This window comes from Bos javanicus, chromosome 18, assembly GCF_032452875.1.
Source record: "Bos javanicus breed banteng chromosome 18, ARS-OSU_banteng_1.0, whole genome shotgun sequence".
In the NCBI taxonomy this organism is placed as follows: domain Eukaryota; kingdom Metazoa; phylum Chordata; class Mammalia; order Artiodactyla; family Bovidae; genus Bos; species Bos javanicus.
The window spans coordinates 43,086,633-43,100,408 of record NC_083885.1 but is presented as its reverse complement, the minus strand read 5'-3'; the positions used below and the strand labels follow the sequence as shown (position 1 = coordinate 43,100,408).

Genomic DNA, 13,776 nt, shown 5'->3' with positions numbered 1-13,776 from the left:
ATTTAAAAAATAAATATAAAAATATATATAAAAATGTTTTACAAAGCAATCCTTGAAAATGAAAAGCAAGATAAAACAAAGATACCTACTGAGTTGGTATTAAAAAAAAAACGACAACAACAAAACCTCTTTCCAGTGTTCTTGAGAATAGAGAAATGTGACTATAAATTTCTAGGAAGCTACATCCTAAGGACAAAAATCCCTGGTGGCCCAGTGGTTAGGAATCCATGCTCTCACTGCCATGGGTCCAGGTTCAATCCCTGGCCAGGGAACTAAGGTCCCATAAGTCACACGGTGTGGCCAAAGGCAAAAACCAAACAAACAAAAAATACAAAAATTAAAAAGAATTACAAAGACAGCTTTGTTTTTCAGGCAGTCACACTGTTGGTAGCAATATTATCATTTCTACACTGTAAGTATTATACACAGCAGCAAAAATAGATAAGTGATGTTAATGTCATAAGAAGTCAAAATTTTTGACTTAAATAAAAAAGATACAAATATAAAGTTGAAAAAGTAAAACCTTGCTCTAAATTTGAACTAAAAATAGCTATATTCATATTTTCTCTCAGGGGGAAAAAAAAAATCACATTTCCTAGCTCTGCTCACTAAAATGGTCTGGAAACAAAGACCAACTTAGCAGCAGTAAAGGCCTTGAGTACCCAGAATGTGGTCTCTAGATAGCCATGAAAGAGGACTGGGGCTCCTCTGGAGAAACAGCTGATTCTAAGCCAGGGGTAGAAAACACACAAAATGGGTTTGAAAGGATGTGTCATGCCAAAAACAAGGGAGTCTGCAAAGACTACAGGAGTCATATCAGAGAGACAGAAGCTGATCCCACTGCCCAAGGATCGGACAGTTTGTTGTAAGAAGAATAATGCAAAAGATTGAAACACGTCAAATATGTTAGAAATCCATGCATTTATGGTGATATTTAAGAAAGCAAACCTTTAGCGGATGCAAGAGATGTAACTCATTCTACAACAAAAGGAAAGGATCAGTACTTCTCCCATCTTTCCTTTAGGAATTAAAATTCTGGGTTGTCAAATAGTTGAGAAAATGTTTTTCTTTAGAGAGGAATTCCATCTGATAACGATGGCAGGAATTATAGACTTGGATTATCATGACATGTGTCATGATACAATGAACAGATTTAGGTAGTGATCATCAGTGGTGTCAAACCAATAGGTGAAAGGCTGAGAATTCAGTAATGGATGGCTTAGGCCTAACTCCAAAAGAAAGAATTGTGCATTCCCTGATGTGGAACTGTACAACACCACCTATAAAGTATTCTTGCCAAAAAGCAGAACCTAAATCTGGGCAACACTCTGGATCTAACTGCCAATCAAGAGGAAATTCAGACAACAGAGAAACACCGGATGCAGCCACTGGGGCTGCCGCAAAGCCCAGCAGGTGGAAAACTCACAGACAAAGCAATCCGTGTTTGTTTTCAACAAGGAATTACAAGAAAAAACGATGGTAAGAAATCTATAGCTCAAAAGAAAGAGACACAGCAAAAGATTGCAATGGATGAGCTTTACTTGCATCTCAAAAAACTACATCAAAAATCTGTAAGACAATCAGGAAAATGAGAATACTGAGTGGATATTTGATACTAAGTCATTTCTTATTTGTGACAATGACAACTTGGTTATATTTACAAAAAGGAGTTGCCATTCTTTAGAGAAATATACTGACATATTTTCAGATGAAGCAATATGAGGTCTTGGAATTACTCCAAAATAATCCAGGTTGAGGGTGGGGGGTAGTGAGGAGACAAGATTGGTTATAAATTGGTAACCACTGTAGCTGAGTGATACTTGACTGCAAACCCATTAGCGAGTTCTACATTTTTATATATATGAACACTTCCAAAAGAATAATCTTAACAAATGACTTAAATGAACTGAAATATCAACTATTGTGCTCACAGTGATACTTAGAAAATATTCATTATTCACCTTTAGAGCAGAGTTTCTCAACTTCAGCACTACCTGTATTTTGATATTTTAGTCCTGATAATTCTTTGTTCTGGGGACCGTCCTGAGCATTGCACGATGTTTAGAAACATCTCTGTCCTCTGCTCACTAAATTCCAGTAGCACACTCACTCCCTCCCCTCTAAACTGCAACTATCAAAAGATCTGTGGACATTCCAGTTGTCCCCCAGGGACAACAACTGCCCTTCAATAAGAACCACTGCTTTAGAGAATGCTAGAGAAGCAACTCATAATTTTGAGAACTAGTAAGGACAGTTGACTCTCATACTCACTGTAGTTATGTTATATAAAATTGCAAAGAAAACTGAGCAATACTGAATGAGTAGGAAAAAAAACAGGGTTAGGTTCTTCCAAGCTTCTGGTCATGTGTCTTCATCAAATGGTCAACACATGACCTTGATTTATATGAGTTTTTGTCTAAAGACACCATTTGTTGATTCATTAACATTTAACTCAACAGCACTCTAACTCACAACTGAACAAAGCTTATCTAACACATGTATTTTCTCCGTATGCCTTCAGCACAGCCTTCTCGCATTTAAGAAGACTATATAGCACTCCAGTGCTATGCTTGGGGATCACTTTAAATATCAAAGTCATCAACAAAAAGCCCCAAAATGCAAAAAACATGGCACTAAACAGACTGTGACAAGGACTCTGTAGTCTGAGAGCTGGAGCATGAAAGCAGTGTGTCACCTTGTCCACTTCAGCTGGGACACGCACACCAGGCAACTGAAACTTGTCCCTGCTGTGCACACGCTTGTGGATGACCATGAAGGCACCAAAACTATTGACTCCGCGGTTACAAGTGAGTTTCAGTGAGTACGTGAATATGCAAATATTGAATCCGTGAATAATGAGGATCAACTATATGGGATGAGAAATCAACACTTACCCTGACTTTTTTTTTTTTTTTTATAAACTACTTCAGGGTAACCAAACAGCTGATGAAAAAACGGTTTTCTATATAACAGAGTTTCGGGTAATAAATGCAGGAGGAATGACAGTCACTTTTGTAACTATTGAAATAATGTACATAGGCAATAGTCATCAATGGCTGCTAAAACCATTAAGTGCAAGGCTGGTGGGTAATTCACCTTATTATGTCTGAATGTGATTATCTACACAGGAGTCAACTGATTAACTTTTATGGCACTAAAATGAAAGGCGGCCAAAATTTCAAGTCTCCTATTGTGATGAAATTAGAAGTACAAAACATTACCTGTGACAAATACTTGCCAAAAATATACCTGATTCCAAACAAAGCCTAGAGAAAGGCAATTCTCTGTCATTGCACCCATATTAAGGATATAAAGCATATATTAAGTAGGAGAGAGCCTTTTGTGGGGGTTCCATTAAATGGAGTAAAGGTAGAGAGTACACACTAAACCACTTATAAACACAGAAAATGGAGGAAAAAGGTAATTGCAAAATAAAGGAATGAATGGGGGCACTGGAGACAAAAAAGACAACTGTAATTCTCATTTGTATTGCCAAAATGTCTCCTGTTTTCAGACAACACTGCTTTTAAATACAGAGACCTTTTCCAAAATGATCATGAAACAACAACAACAACAGTAAAACCAAGAAAATGCAAACAGATAATTTGGGATGGAGTACAGCTGAGACGCAAAGGGAGGAGAATTACATACAATATTATACATAACTTCTTCCCAAGCAAAACATCTTCATGGATTGATTATGTTAAGGAAAAACATACAAGTACAAAGAAAAACTACACAAGCCCTATAAAACATTTAAAATGTATTAGTGCAGAAGTATATTTTGGCTGGAATATTAAAAAGAATGCAGTAGATCCTAAATAAGACTGCTGGTTGTGATTACCTTGCATGAGGGTAGGAGCCTGCAGCATCTGCTTGTAGTAGGAGTAATACAGTCCGCATTCTGTCCTGAATGAGATTTCTCGCTCCACTTCCTGAAATAAAGTGAGGTTTATTGGGTTTACTTGACCTAGTTTTTGTTTAAACATCTACTGTCACTGTAGAAACAGGACACGGAACTACAACTTAAAAAAAAAACAACAAAAAACTTCTGACAAAATAGTCTTAAGAAATGTTGGCAAATAAAAACAATGGAAGGCTTGATACATACATGTATATGTATAGCTGAGTCCCTTTGCTGTTCTCCTGAAACTATCATGACATTTTCTGTTAATCAGCTATACCCCAATAGAAGACAATGGAAGGCTTGATACATAATATGTATATGTATGGCTGAGTCCCTTTACTGTTCACCTGAAACTCACAACACTGTCTGTTAACCAGCTATACCCTAAAATAAAACAAAAAGTTAAAAAAATATAATCTATAAGGACATACTGTATAAGACAGGGAATATAGCCTACATTTTGTAATAACTATAAATGGAATACAACCTTTAAAAATTGTGAATGACTATATTGTATACCTGTAACTTATGTAATACTATATATCAACTATTAATATGCTTCAATAAATAAATGAGCAATAGAAGCCTAATAATTATTGAAGCTGGGTATATATTATAGGGGTTGATTTTACTATTCTATTTTTGTGGATGTTTAAAATTTTCGTTCTAACAAGTAATTTTTAACAATGGAGAAAACTAGTTCCATTTAAGTTAATGTTCTGGAGTTAATGTTTTTTTACTTCATACAAATTAAAACCTTAAAAAAACACCATTCTTACGTACTGTTACTTAGAAACAAAATAGGGACATAGAAAAAAGTCTCTCAAATAAAAAGAACTACAATTGATTTAGATACTTGCCTAAAAGCTAATAAAATTATATAAGATTGATAATCATTTTATTCTAAGAATATAAGGTATTCTTAGTAAAATGGGGCAGATCTCTTACATATGAATTGTACTCTGATAAGTGTAGCCTTGGTGGAAAGATTTTCTTGTAGGAAAATGGATATAAGAAATATTAAACTGCTTTTATATAAATATTCAATTTTAGAAGAACTGAAAATCTAAAGTAGTAGCTATTAGTCAATTTGGTTGCAAGATGCTTTTATGAAGTTTAAGATTTAAATCAGTAAAAAGACCAGGTTCTGTAGCACAGTTGAAAACATAATACCATCTATGTTTTTTTCCTATACAGCAGATCCATATTCCACAAACTCAGCTTTATTGGGGAAGAAAAGCACAGAAAATCTTACTTTCTAGTCGATAACTTCTTTTAGCACATCTTTGCTTTCCCCGTCTCCAATTATTTTTCAAATAATAATAAACATTTAATTAAAAGAACCATTCATGCTATTTACCTTCAGATCTGGAAATTATGCAATGTATTTCCTTTTGCCCTTATGATACTTAAAGAAATATTTCTCCTACCCTTTAAAAAAGTATTATAAATCAATTCATGAATAGAGCACTGAAGAAATATTCAACTTTCAAAAGAGTGTGTAAACATCCGCTTAGTGATACTGAAACAAACTGTTAACATTTTATCATTATTAACTCTTTTTTAAAAAGCCAGGAGATACAGGGTAGCAAAACTTCTTATATACTGAGTTGCCTTTCACAGAAAACAAATTTATCCTTGGGAAATCAAACACAAAAGCAAATATTTCAGGCCCATGAGGTTCTGAAAAGGTAACTTCATGAGCACAGTTGCTTTATAAAAAGGACAGAAAATGATACAGCTCTTTTAGCCTTTACATTTGCTACTGATCTGTGCTGTATCTTTTATAGCTACAAAGTTTTATCTTCTTAGCAGTCACATTAATCCATTCACCTTCAATCTTTCAGCAAAACCTGCTCCATTGCTTTTGATAACATAAAACTAAATTGTATCACTTGTTCCGAGAATGTTCAACCTCCTCCTTGATCAAGTAACCATGGAAGCTAGGAATTGACATTAAGCAAATATTAGCTTTTGTCCATACAAATAATAAAAAAAAACCCCAAACCATTAAGTATATTACATTCCTTTCCTTCTCTCCTGCTGCCTTAAAGTGTTCAAAGTATGGCTGCTTTCAGTGGAATATTCTAACATCAAACTCACATGCCCAACCGAACTGGAGAACCAAACCAGCCATTCACATGTAGGGGGCTTCCAATCTGACACACTTTTAGAAATAAAAGGAGACTGACTTCATAAAGATGAGGAAAAAGAAGAAAAAAAAAACACTGCTCAAAGTACTAAAAGTAGAAAGCCACTTCTGTGCCCCATCTCTCTCTCTAACATACCCAGAACGTGTAAAGAACAGAGGGGATCCTGATTAGTAAAAATGCATTTCGACATGATTAATTGGTAATCTTAGCACCAGCTGCATAGAACCAAATGCTGTACTTTATTAGACAGACACTTGCAAGTTTTACATCTGCTTCATGCTAGGAGAACATCTGCTTTACTCATTCAAACGCTTTTCCAGTTTTTATACAGCAATTTATGCTTTGCCTGGTGGATAGTGCCAATGAAAATGCACACCAATAGAAGTTACCCTCTAAAGACTGTAAAATGAACAAATACAATACTTCATATTTTAACCTGCCCAAGTTCCACAGGGGAAGAAGCACTGTTGAAAGGATAAAAAAAAACATGGTCTCTGAAGATAATGACAGAAAAAAGGAGAAAGACAAAAGATTGCATTTTTAAGAAACTGTACAGCTAAAACCATGTAAGTAGTAGTTTATATGGTAATTTAACAGAAGTATTAAAAAGAAATAAGCATCAAGAAAAAAAAATGACAGCTCACAATTAATGATACGCATACCCTGGCAACATACAAAAGGTAACAAGCCCTTTCAGCCAAATGACACCAAATTTGCAAAGAAACCATATCATTAGCTTTTAAAAATCTCATGTAAATAACTTTTGTTTATAAAAACTGCCCCCCAATTAACTAGGCAACTGGTAGTGGGGAAGCCACTGAAAAACTAACATTAAAGACCACATTAACGTTAAAGATTACATTAAAGATAAATGTAACCTTTCAGAATTCAGTTAACAAATCATCTCACCAAGAAACAGTAGCTCATGATAAGACAGCTGTTCTTAAAGTTCTGTACAGGGAATCATGCCCTCAGCAAACATATTTATGGCACATACATGGTTTATTGTCTGGTTAAATTCATGTCCATCTGTTAGAATGGGATGATTCTTGCCCTAGCGTTGATGAAAGCAGTGACAAGTGACAGTTGCCAAGCAGTGTTTGTGAGCAGGTTAGACTAGCTGAGTGACAGTACTTCCTCTGGGCTCAGCTGAAGCAATTATTATCCCCGCTCTACCAGTTACCACCGTGCCAATTAACCCGACTTGGTCTAAAGGCTCCTTGCTTTGCAGGAGTATTCAATGGGGAGATGTGCAAATTCTACAGTATCAAATAAATAAGAAAAAATGTTAGCATAAGGTAAAAAGACTTTCAAAAAGTGAGTGACTTTAGTACTTTTAGCCAAATAAGAATTACCTATCCTTATCACTGAACATTCATTTGCTGAGGAAATAAAAGGTGTTAAGAATTCAGTCCTTGACCCCAAGCAGTTTGAGTTTCAGTGAGAAAGAACAATGTATTTTTTAAAAAGGGAAATAACTATTCAAGCAAAGACTGGTATCAAGAGAAAGGAATGACTTTTCTTTGCCTATTCAACTAGCCTCCCAGACATCGAAGGTGGTCTAGTGGCCAAGACTCTGAGTTCCCAGGTTGCAGGGGCCTGGGTTGGATCCGGGTCAGGAATTAGATCACACATGACCCGACTAAGAGTGTGCATGCTGCAACTAAAATAAAAAAAAAAAGATCCTGCATGCCACAACAAAGACTGAAGATCCTGCGTGCTGTAACTGAGACCCTGTGCAGTTAAATAAATAAATAAAAATAAATATTTTTAAAAAACCCAAAACCTAGCCTCCCCACTGGGTTCGGTGCTTCTGATTGGTTATCTTTTTAATCCAATTGATCCTCCTCATTCACTCATTCATTCATCCATCCATCCATTCATTTATTCATTCAACAAATACCTACTAACCACCAACAATTTATAAGCAATCTTTTGCTGGGAGATTTAGCAGGGAACAAAAGAGGCACAAGTCTCTGCCTTAATGGAATTTATAATCCAGAGCAGGAAGAGAAGAGAATAAACCAGTAGAACATAAAAGGGAGAGCAGAGAAGAGGGATAGGAAGGGAAGGGGGTGGTACTGTGACCCTGGAGCTGGGCAGTGAAGGTCTCATTGATGAAATGACACCGACCAGAGACTGGAAGAGGTGAGGCAGTGGGCCCCGTGGCGGTCTGAGGGGAGAGCTCAACAGTCAGAACCGCCCACACGCACCCTGGAGATGACTGAGAAGACAGGGTGGTTTGAGCAGAAGGAGCAAAGGAGGGATAGTCGTATCAGAGAGGCTGAGGGGCAGAGACAGAATCTGAGATGTAAGCAGGGGTTGGAGGCTGACCACTGAGTCTGGGAGGCACACGGACTCTGGGCTCGTGCCCTGAGCTAGAAGGTGGGTGTGTAGGGAGATGTGAGGTAGGAGTTTGGTGTTAGGCATGCTGTGTTTGAGTGTGAAGGGTTTTGAGCAGAGACATACACTGCCAAACATCCGGGAGAATCTCACTGGCTGTTATGCTCAAGAGAGTCTCCACAGGGCATGGGCAAAGCGTGGAAAGCAGGAAGGGAGCTGCTGAAGTAATCCTCGCAGACACAAAGGCGGAGGTTGTGAGTGGTGATCTGATTCTAGATACTATCAAAAGAAAACTGAGAGACTTCCCTGGTGGTCCAGTGGTTAAGACTCCATGGTTCTCAACCTAGATGTCCATCGGCAGACAAATGGATAAGGACGCTGTGGTACACATACACAATGCAATATTACTCAGCTATAAAAAAGAATGCATTTAAGTCAGTTCTAATAAGACGGATGAAACTGGAGCCTATTATACAGAGTGAAGTAAGTCAGAAAGAGAAATATCAATACAGTAATATTAACACATATATATGGAATTTAGAGAGATGGTAACAACGACCCTATATGCAAGGCAGCAAAAGAGACACAGATGTAAACAACAGACTTTTGGAATATGTGGGAGAAGGCGAGAGTAGGATGATTTGAGAACAGCATTGAAACACGTATACCATATGTAAAATAGATGACCAGTGCAAGTTCAATGCATGAGCAGGGCACTCAAAGCCAGTGCTCTGGGATGACCCAGAGGGATGGGGTGGGGAGCGAGGTTGATGGTGGGGTTTCAAGACGGGGGGACACATGTGCACCTGTGGCTGATTCAAGTTGATGTATGGCAAAACCCACCACAATATTGTAAAGAAATTATCTTCCAATCAAAAAAAAAAAAAAAGACTCCATGCTTCCAATGTGGGTTGGAGGTTGGGGGGGCGGGGTTCAATCCCTGGTGAGGAAACTAAGATCCTGCATGCTGCACAGTGCAGCCAGAAAGAAAACTGATAGGATTTCCTAAAGGATTTAATGGCGTTTGAAAGAACTAGAATTCTCTAAGGACAGAAATCCTGAGCCACTGAAGGACAAAGTTTCTATTTACAGATTTGGTTTTCAAGGAGAAACACCTGCAGCCAGGGAAGGTCAGGTGTTTAAGACAGTTAAATCAGAAACGCCTATTGGACAAATGCAGGTGATCAAGTAGGTGCCTGAATACACAAGTCTGAAGTTCAGGGGGATGTCTGAGCAGGGATGGACATCTGGGAGCTGTAAGCATAGAGATGGTGTGTGCGTGCTCAGTCGCTTCAGTCATGCCCAACTCTTGGCAACACCCTGGGCTACGGCCCGCCAGGCTCCTCTATCCATGGAATTTTCCAGACAAGAATACTGGAGTGGGTTACCATTTCCTACTCCAGGGCATCTTTCCAACACAGGGATCCAACCTGCGTCTCCTGCACTGGCAGATTCTTGACCACTGAGCCACCTTGGAAGCCCACAGAGACGCTATTTAAAGCTACAGACAGACTGTTCTTAGCAGTTGAGGGTGGACAGGAAAATACAGGAGCTAATTCTTAGGGTTCTCTGCCAATAAGAGGTCACTAGGGAGGCTGAGGAGTAGCCTGTAAAGGAGTCAAAGGAGCCGCTGGAGAGGCAGGAGGAAACCCAGGAGACTGTGTACTGGAGCCAAGAAAAAAATGCTAATAGGTCAAGTAAGATGAGGACTGAGAAATGACCACTACAGTTAGTAAAGTAAGTGAGAAAGTCACTCAGTCGTGTCCGACTCTTTGTGACTCCATGGACTGTGTCCATGGAATTCTCCTGGCCAGAATACTAGAGTGGGTAGCCTTTCCCTTCTCCAAGGGATCTTTCCAACACAGGGGTCAAACCCAGGTCTCTCACATTGCAGTCAGATTATTTACCAGCCGAGCCACAAGGGAAGCCCACAGTTAAGTAACTTGGGGGATATCTGTGACTTTAGCCAGACATTTTTAAGCGCAACATCATGGGTGAAGCCTGATTGGAATGGGTTTGAGAGAGAGAAGGGGAAGAGAGGAACACAAATGACCAGTCATCAAACTTTGGGGGGGAATTTTGGTGTTAAGATGAGCGGAAAAATGGGACAGTAAGTGCAAGGGAAGGGGAGAGGGGTAGAGTAGACTATTCCGTCCAGGATGGGAGAAAGTGTGAGAGAGAAGTAACTGCTAGAGCGATGTGGATCAGTGGAAGACAGGGGCGCGGGTCTGGCACATGCGGGGCAGGACATCGGCGAGCAGGTGGGCAGCTACGGAGTGGAGGCAGGCGGGCGATCTCTGCAGTTTGCTTCTACTTTCTCAGCTGACAGAGTTCAGAACACGTTACCTCAAAATATGGCACCCTGGCATACTGAACACTCTAAGCTGAAGAAACTGGAGGGACGGCAGGTGCAGAATGGACTCTGACCTTTCGTTTCTCCCCAGAAGCCGTCATTAAGACTCTTGTGAGAGGTGGCTTCTGAGAGGAAAAGAACCTCTCATCGCTGAAGATGGAGGTGCTGAGAGGACTCGGAATGAATAGGCCCTGCTCAGTGTTCCCCCAGTGTACTGCCCTGGGCTCACACACCATCACATTCTCCCGTTACTTTCGATTCTTCATCAAATCCAGTACAAAAATGCAAAAGTTTAAGGATTTCTTTGGGTCGTTTCATTATGAAGGTGTTTGTGCCTCGTAAAACTTGTATTAAAGAAATTTGTCTGCTTTTCTCTTGTTAATCTTTTGCCAGTTCAATTTATGGGGCTCCAGCCAGAGAACCTAGGTGGGTAGTAGGAAAAATAATTTCTTCCTTCCCTACATGGTGAAACAGGAAGCAGCCACTAGCTGAAGTGAAGACTGGAGAAGGTCTGGTAAAGAAGAGGGAAGACAAGGCTAAAACAGTCACATAGGAGAGCTGGGGACTGAATGGATGTGTTCTAGGACTGCCAGGCAACACTTTTTAAAAGGGCATATGTGAAGTCTTCCTTCCCTATTAATTTCAGTTTTTGACAAATGTAAAAATAAAATTATCGTGGCGTCTGTATATTTAATTTTAGCTTCAGTATAATTAATCCCTGGTACATTCTGAATTTTCTTATTGCTTATAACCATTCTTTAGATTCTCTTGGGGTGAACAGGTATATAGTTGCATCATCTGCCAATAACTCTATCTCCTGTTTCAGTAAGGGGCAGAGCAGCACAGTGAAGATGCCCCAGCTCCGGGGCCAGTGGACAAACTTTGAATCCCAGCTCCTTCAAATATTAGTGGACGGCCTCAGGCGACTCATGTAACACTTCTGAACCTGATTTTTTTTCTTTTGTGAAAAAAAGGAAAATAGAATCTACCAGGAGGAGATTTTAGGATTTAAGACTGTAACCTCTGTGTGATATGAGTGTGCTATATACATGCACATATTTCCCTAAAAGCAATGGTTCGGTATTCTCTAACTCACGGTTCTCAATGACTTTATAGATCATAACTGGTGGAAAGAAGAACTGACTGTAGCTACATTCTGATCCTCAGGTTCAGTGTGTAATTCTTGATTTATAACAATATCTTGGAGATTTTCTTCCTCTTTAGTGTTCTAGAATAGCTCAAATAGCAGTGGAATTTTTTAAGAGTTTGGCAGAATTCCTTCATAAAATCAACAGCATCTGGTATTTTGGGGGTGGGGGTTAGGACGTTGTTTTCCAAGTTTTCTCTATCACATGTACAGAAACAATTTGTGTTTACTGGGACCATTTTGGTAATTTATATTCTAGAAAATCATCCATGTTACCCACTCATCTAATTTGCATAAAATCAAACAAAATAGTATCATGTGGCTCTTTCTTATTTCATGGCCTTTATGGTTATTTCTTGGTCTTTATGGTTATTTCTCTGTGACCATATTTCATGATCTTTGTAATTTTTAGATATTTTCACTTCCTACCACATCTTTTAGTTTTCATTCCCCAAACAACCATTCATTTATGAACTGTCTTCCTACTGTTGAGGTGACAATTTCTTTTATTAAAGTTCTTCCTTCTGTTGCGAGACTTCAGAAGTGGAATAATTCATTTATTTCATAATGAAAGTATTAACAGCTATATATTTTCCTCTGAATACTTTCATTTTATTAATTCTGAAACATAGTTTTCAATATTTTCTAGATTTCATTTGTAATTTCTACAGTTTTAATTACCTGTGTCAAAGATTCTTTTTAAAATTCAAGGTACTGATTTTTCTTTTTAATTAGTTATCTCCAATCTTTATTTAAATAAAGGGGATATTGTGACCTTTATGCCCAAAGTCAGGAACAAGCCAAGACTATGTGCTATCACACTGTGATTAGAGAATATTATCATATAATTTCCGTATTTTTGGACCAAGATTTTCATTATGGCTTAATTTATCAATGTTTTAGTGAATGTTCTGTGGAAACTGGAGATGAGTGTATGTTCTCTCTTTAGATCATATTCAATATTACTAGGTCTTTATATCCTTATTTTAAAAAAATATTTATTTTGCTGACTGGGCCTTAATTGCAGCATGTGGGATCTAGTTCCCTGACCAAGGATGAAACCCAGGCCCTCTAGCATGGACTCCTAGCTACTGGACCACCAGGGAGGGCCCCCCCCCCTTACTTATGTTTGTCCTCATGCTTTTCTATGAATGGGAAAGAACTAAAACTCAATACTAGTGTATTTCTATATTCTTCCTGCATCTCCTGTGGTTTTTGCTTTGTAAATATTTGGATTATTTGATACACAGATAGTCCTATTTGTAGTCTGTATGTTTATCACTGGAACACTGTCCTTCTTTGCCTCAGTTCAGTTCAGTTGCTCAGTTGTGTCCAATTCTTTGTAACTCCATGGACTGCAGCACGCCAGGCTCCCCTGTCCATCACCAACTCCTGGAGCTTATTCAAACTCATATCCATCGAGTCAGTGATGCCATCCAACCGTCTCATCCTCTGTCATCCCCTTCTCCTGCCTTCAATCTTCCCCAGCATCAGGATCTTTTCCAATGGGTCAGTTCTTCCCATAAGGTAGCCAAAGTACTGGAGCTTCAGCTTCAGCATCAGTCCTTCCAATGAATATTCAGGACTGATTTCCTTTAGCATGGACTGGTTGGGTCTCCTTGCAGTCCTAGGGACTCTCAAGAGTCTTCTCCAACACCACAGTTCAAAAGCATCAATTTTTTGGCACTCCAGCCTTCTTTATGGTCCAACTCTCATATCCACATTTCACTACTAGTAAAACCACAGCTTTGACTAGACAGACCTTTGTTGGCAAAATAATCTCTCTACTTTTTAATATGTTGTCTAGGTTGGTCATAGCTTTTCTTCCAAGGAGCAACTGTCTTTTAATTTCATAGCTGCAGTCACCATCTGC

General features: G+C 38.7%; 1 protein-coding gene across 1 annotated transcript in view; it reads right to left on the bottom strand.

Annotated features, from left to right (window-relative positions):
• The window catches only part of DPY19L3 (dpy-19 like C-mannosyltransferase 3), a 74,410-nt gene that overhangs the window by 46,664 nt on the left and 13,970 nt on the right, over positions 1 to 13,776 (bottom strand). Inside the window, exon 4 of the mRNA XM_061387885.1 lies at positions 3,845 to 3,935. Within this exon, the coding sequence (XP_061243869.1) occupies positions 3,845 to 3,935 (91 nt within the window). The remainder of the gene's footprint in view (positions 1 to 3,844; positions 3,936 to 13,776) is intronic.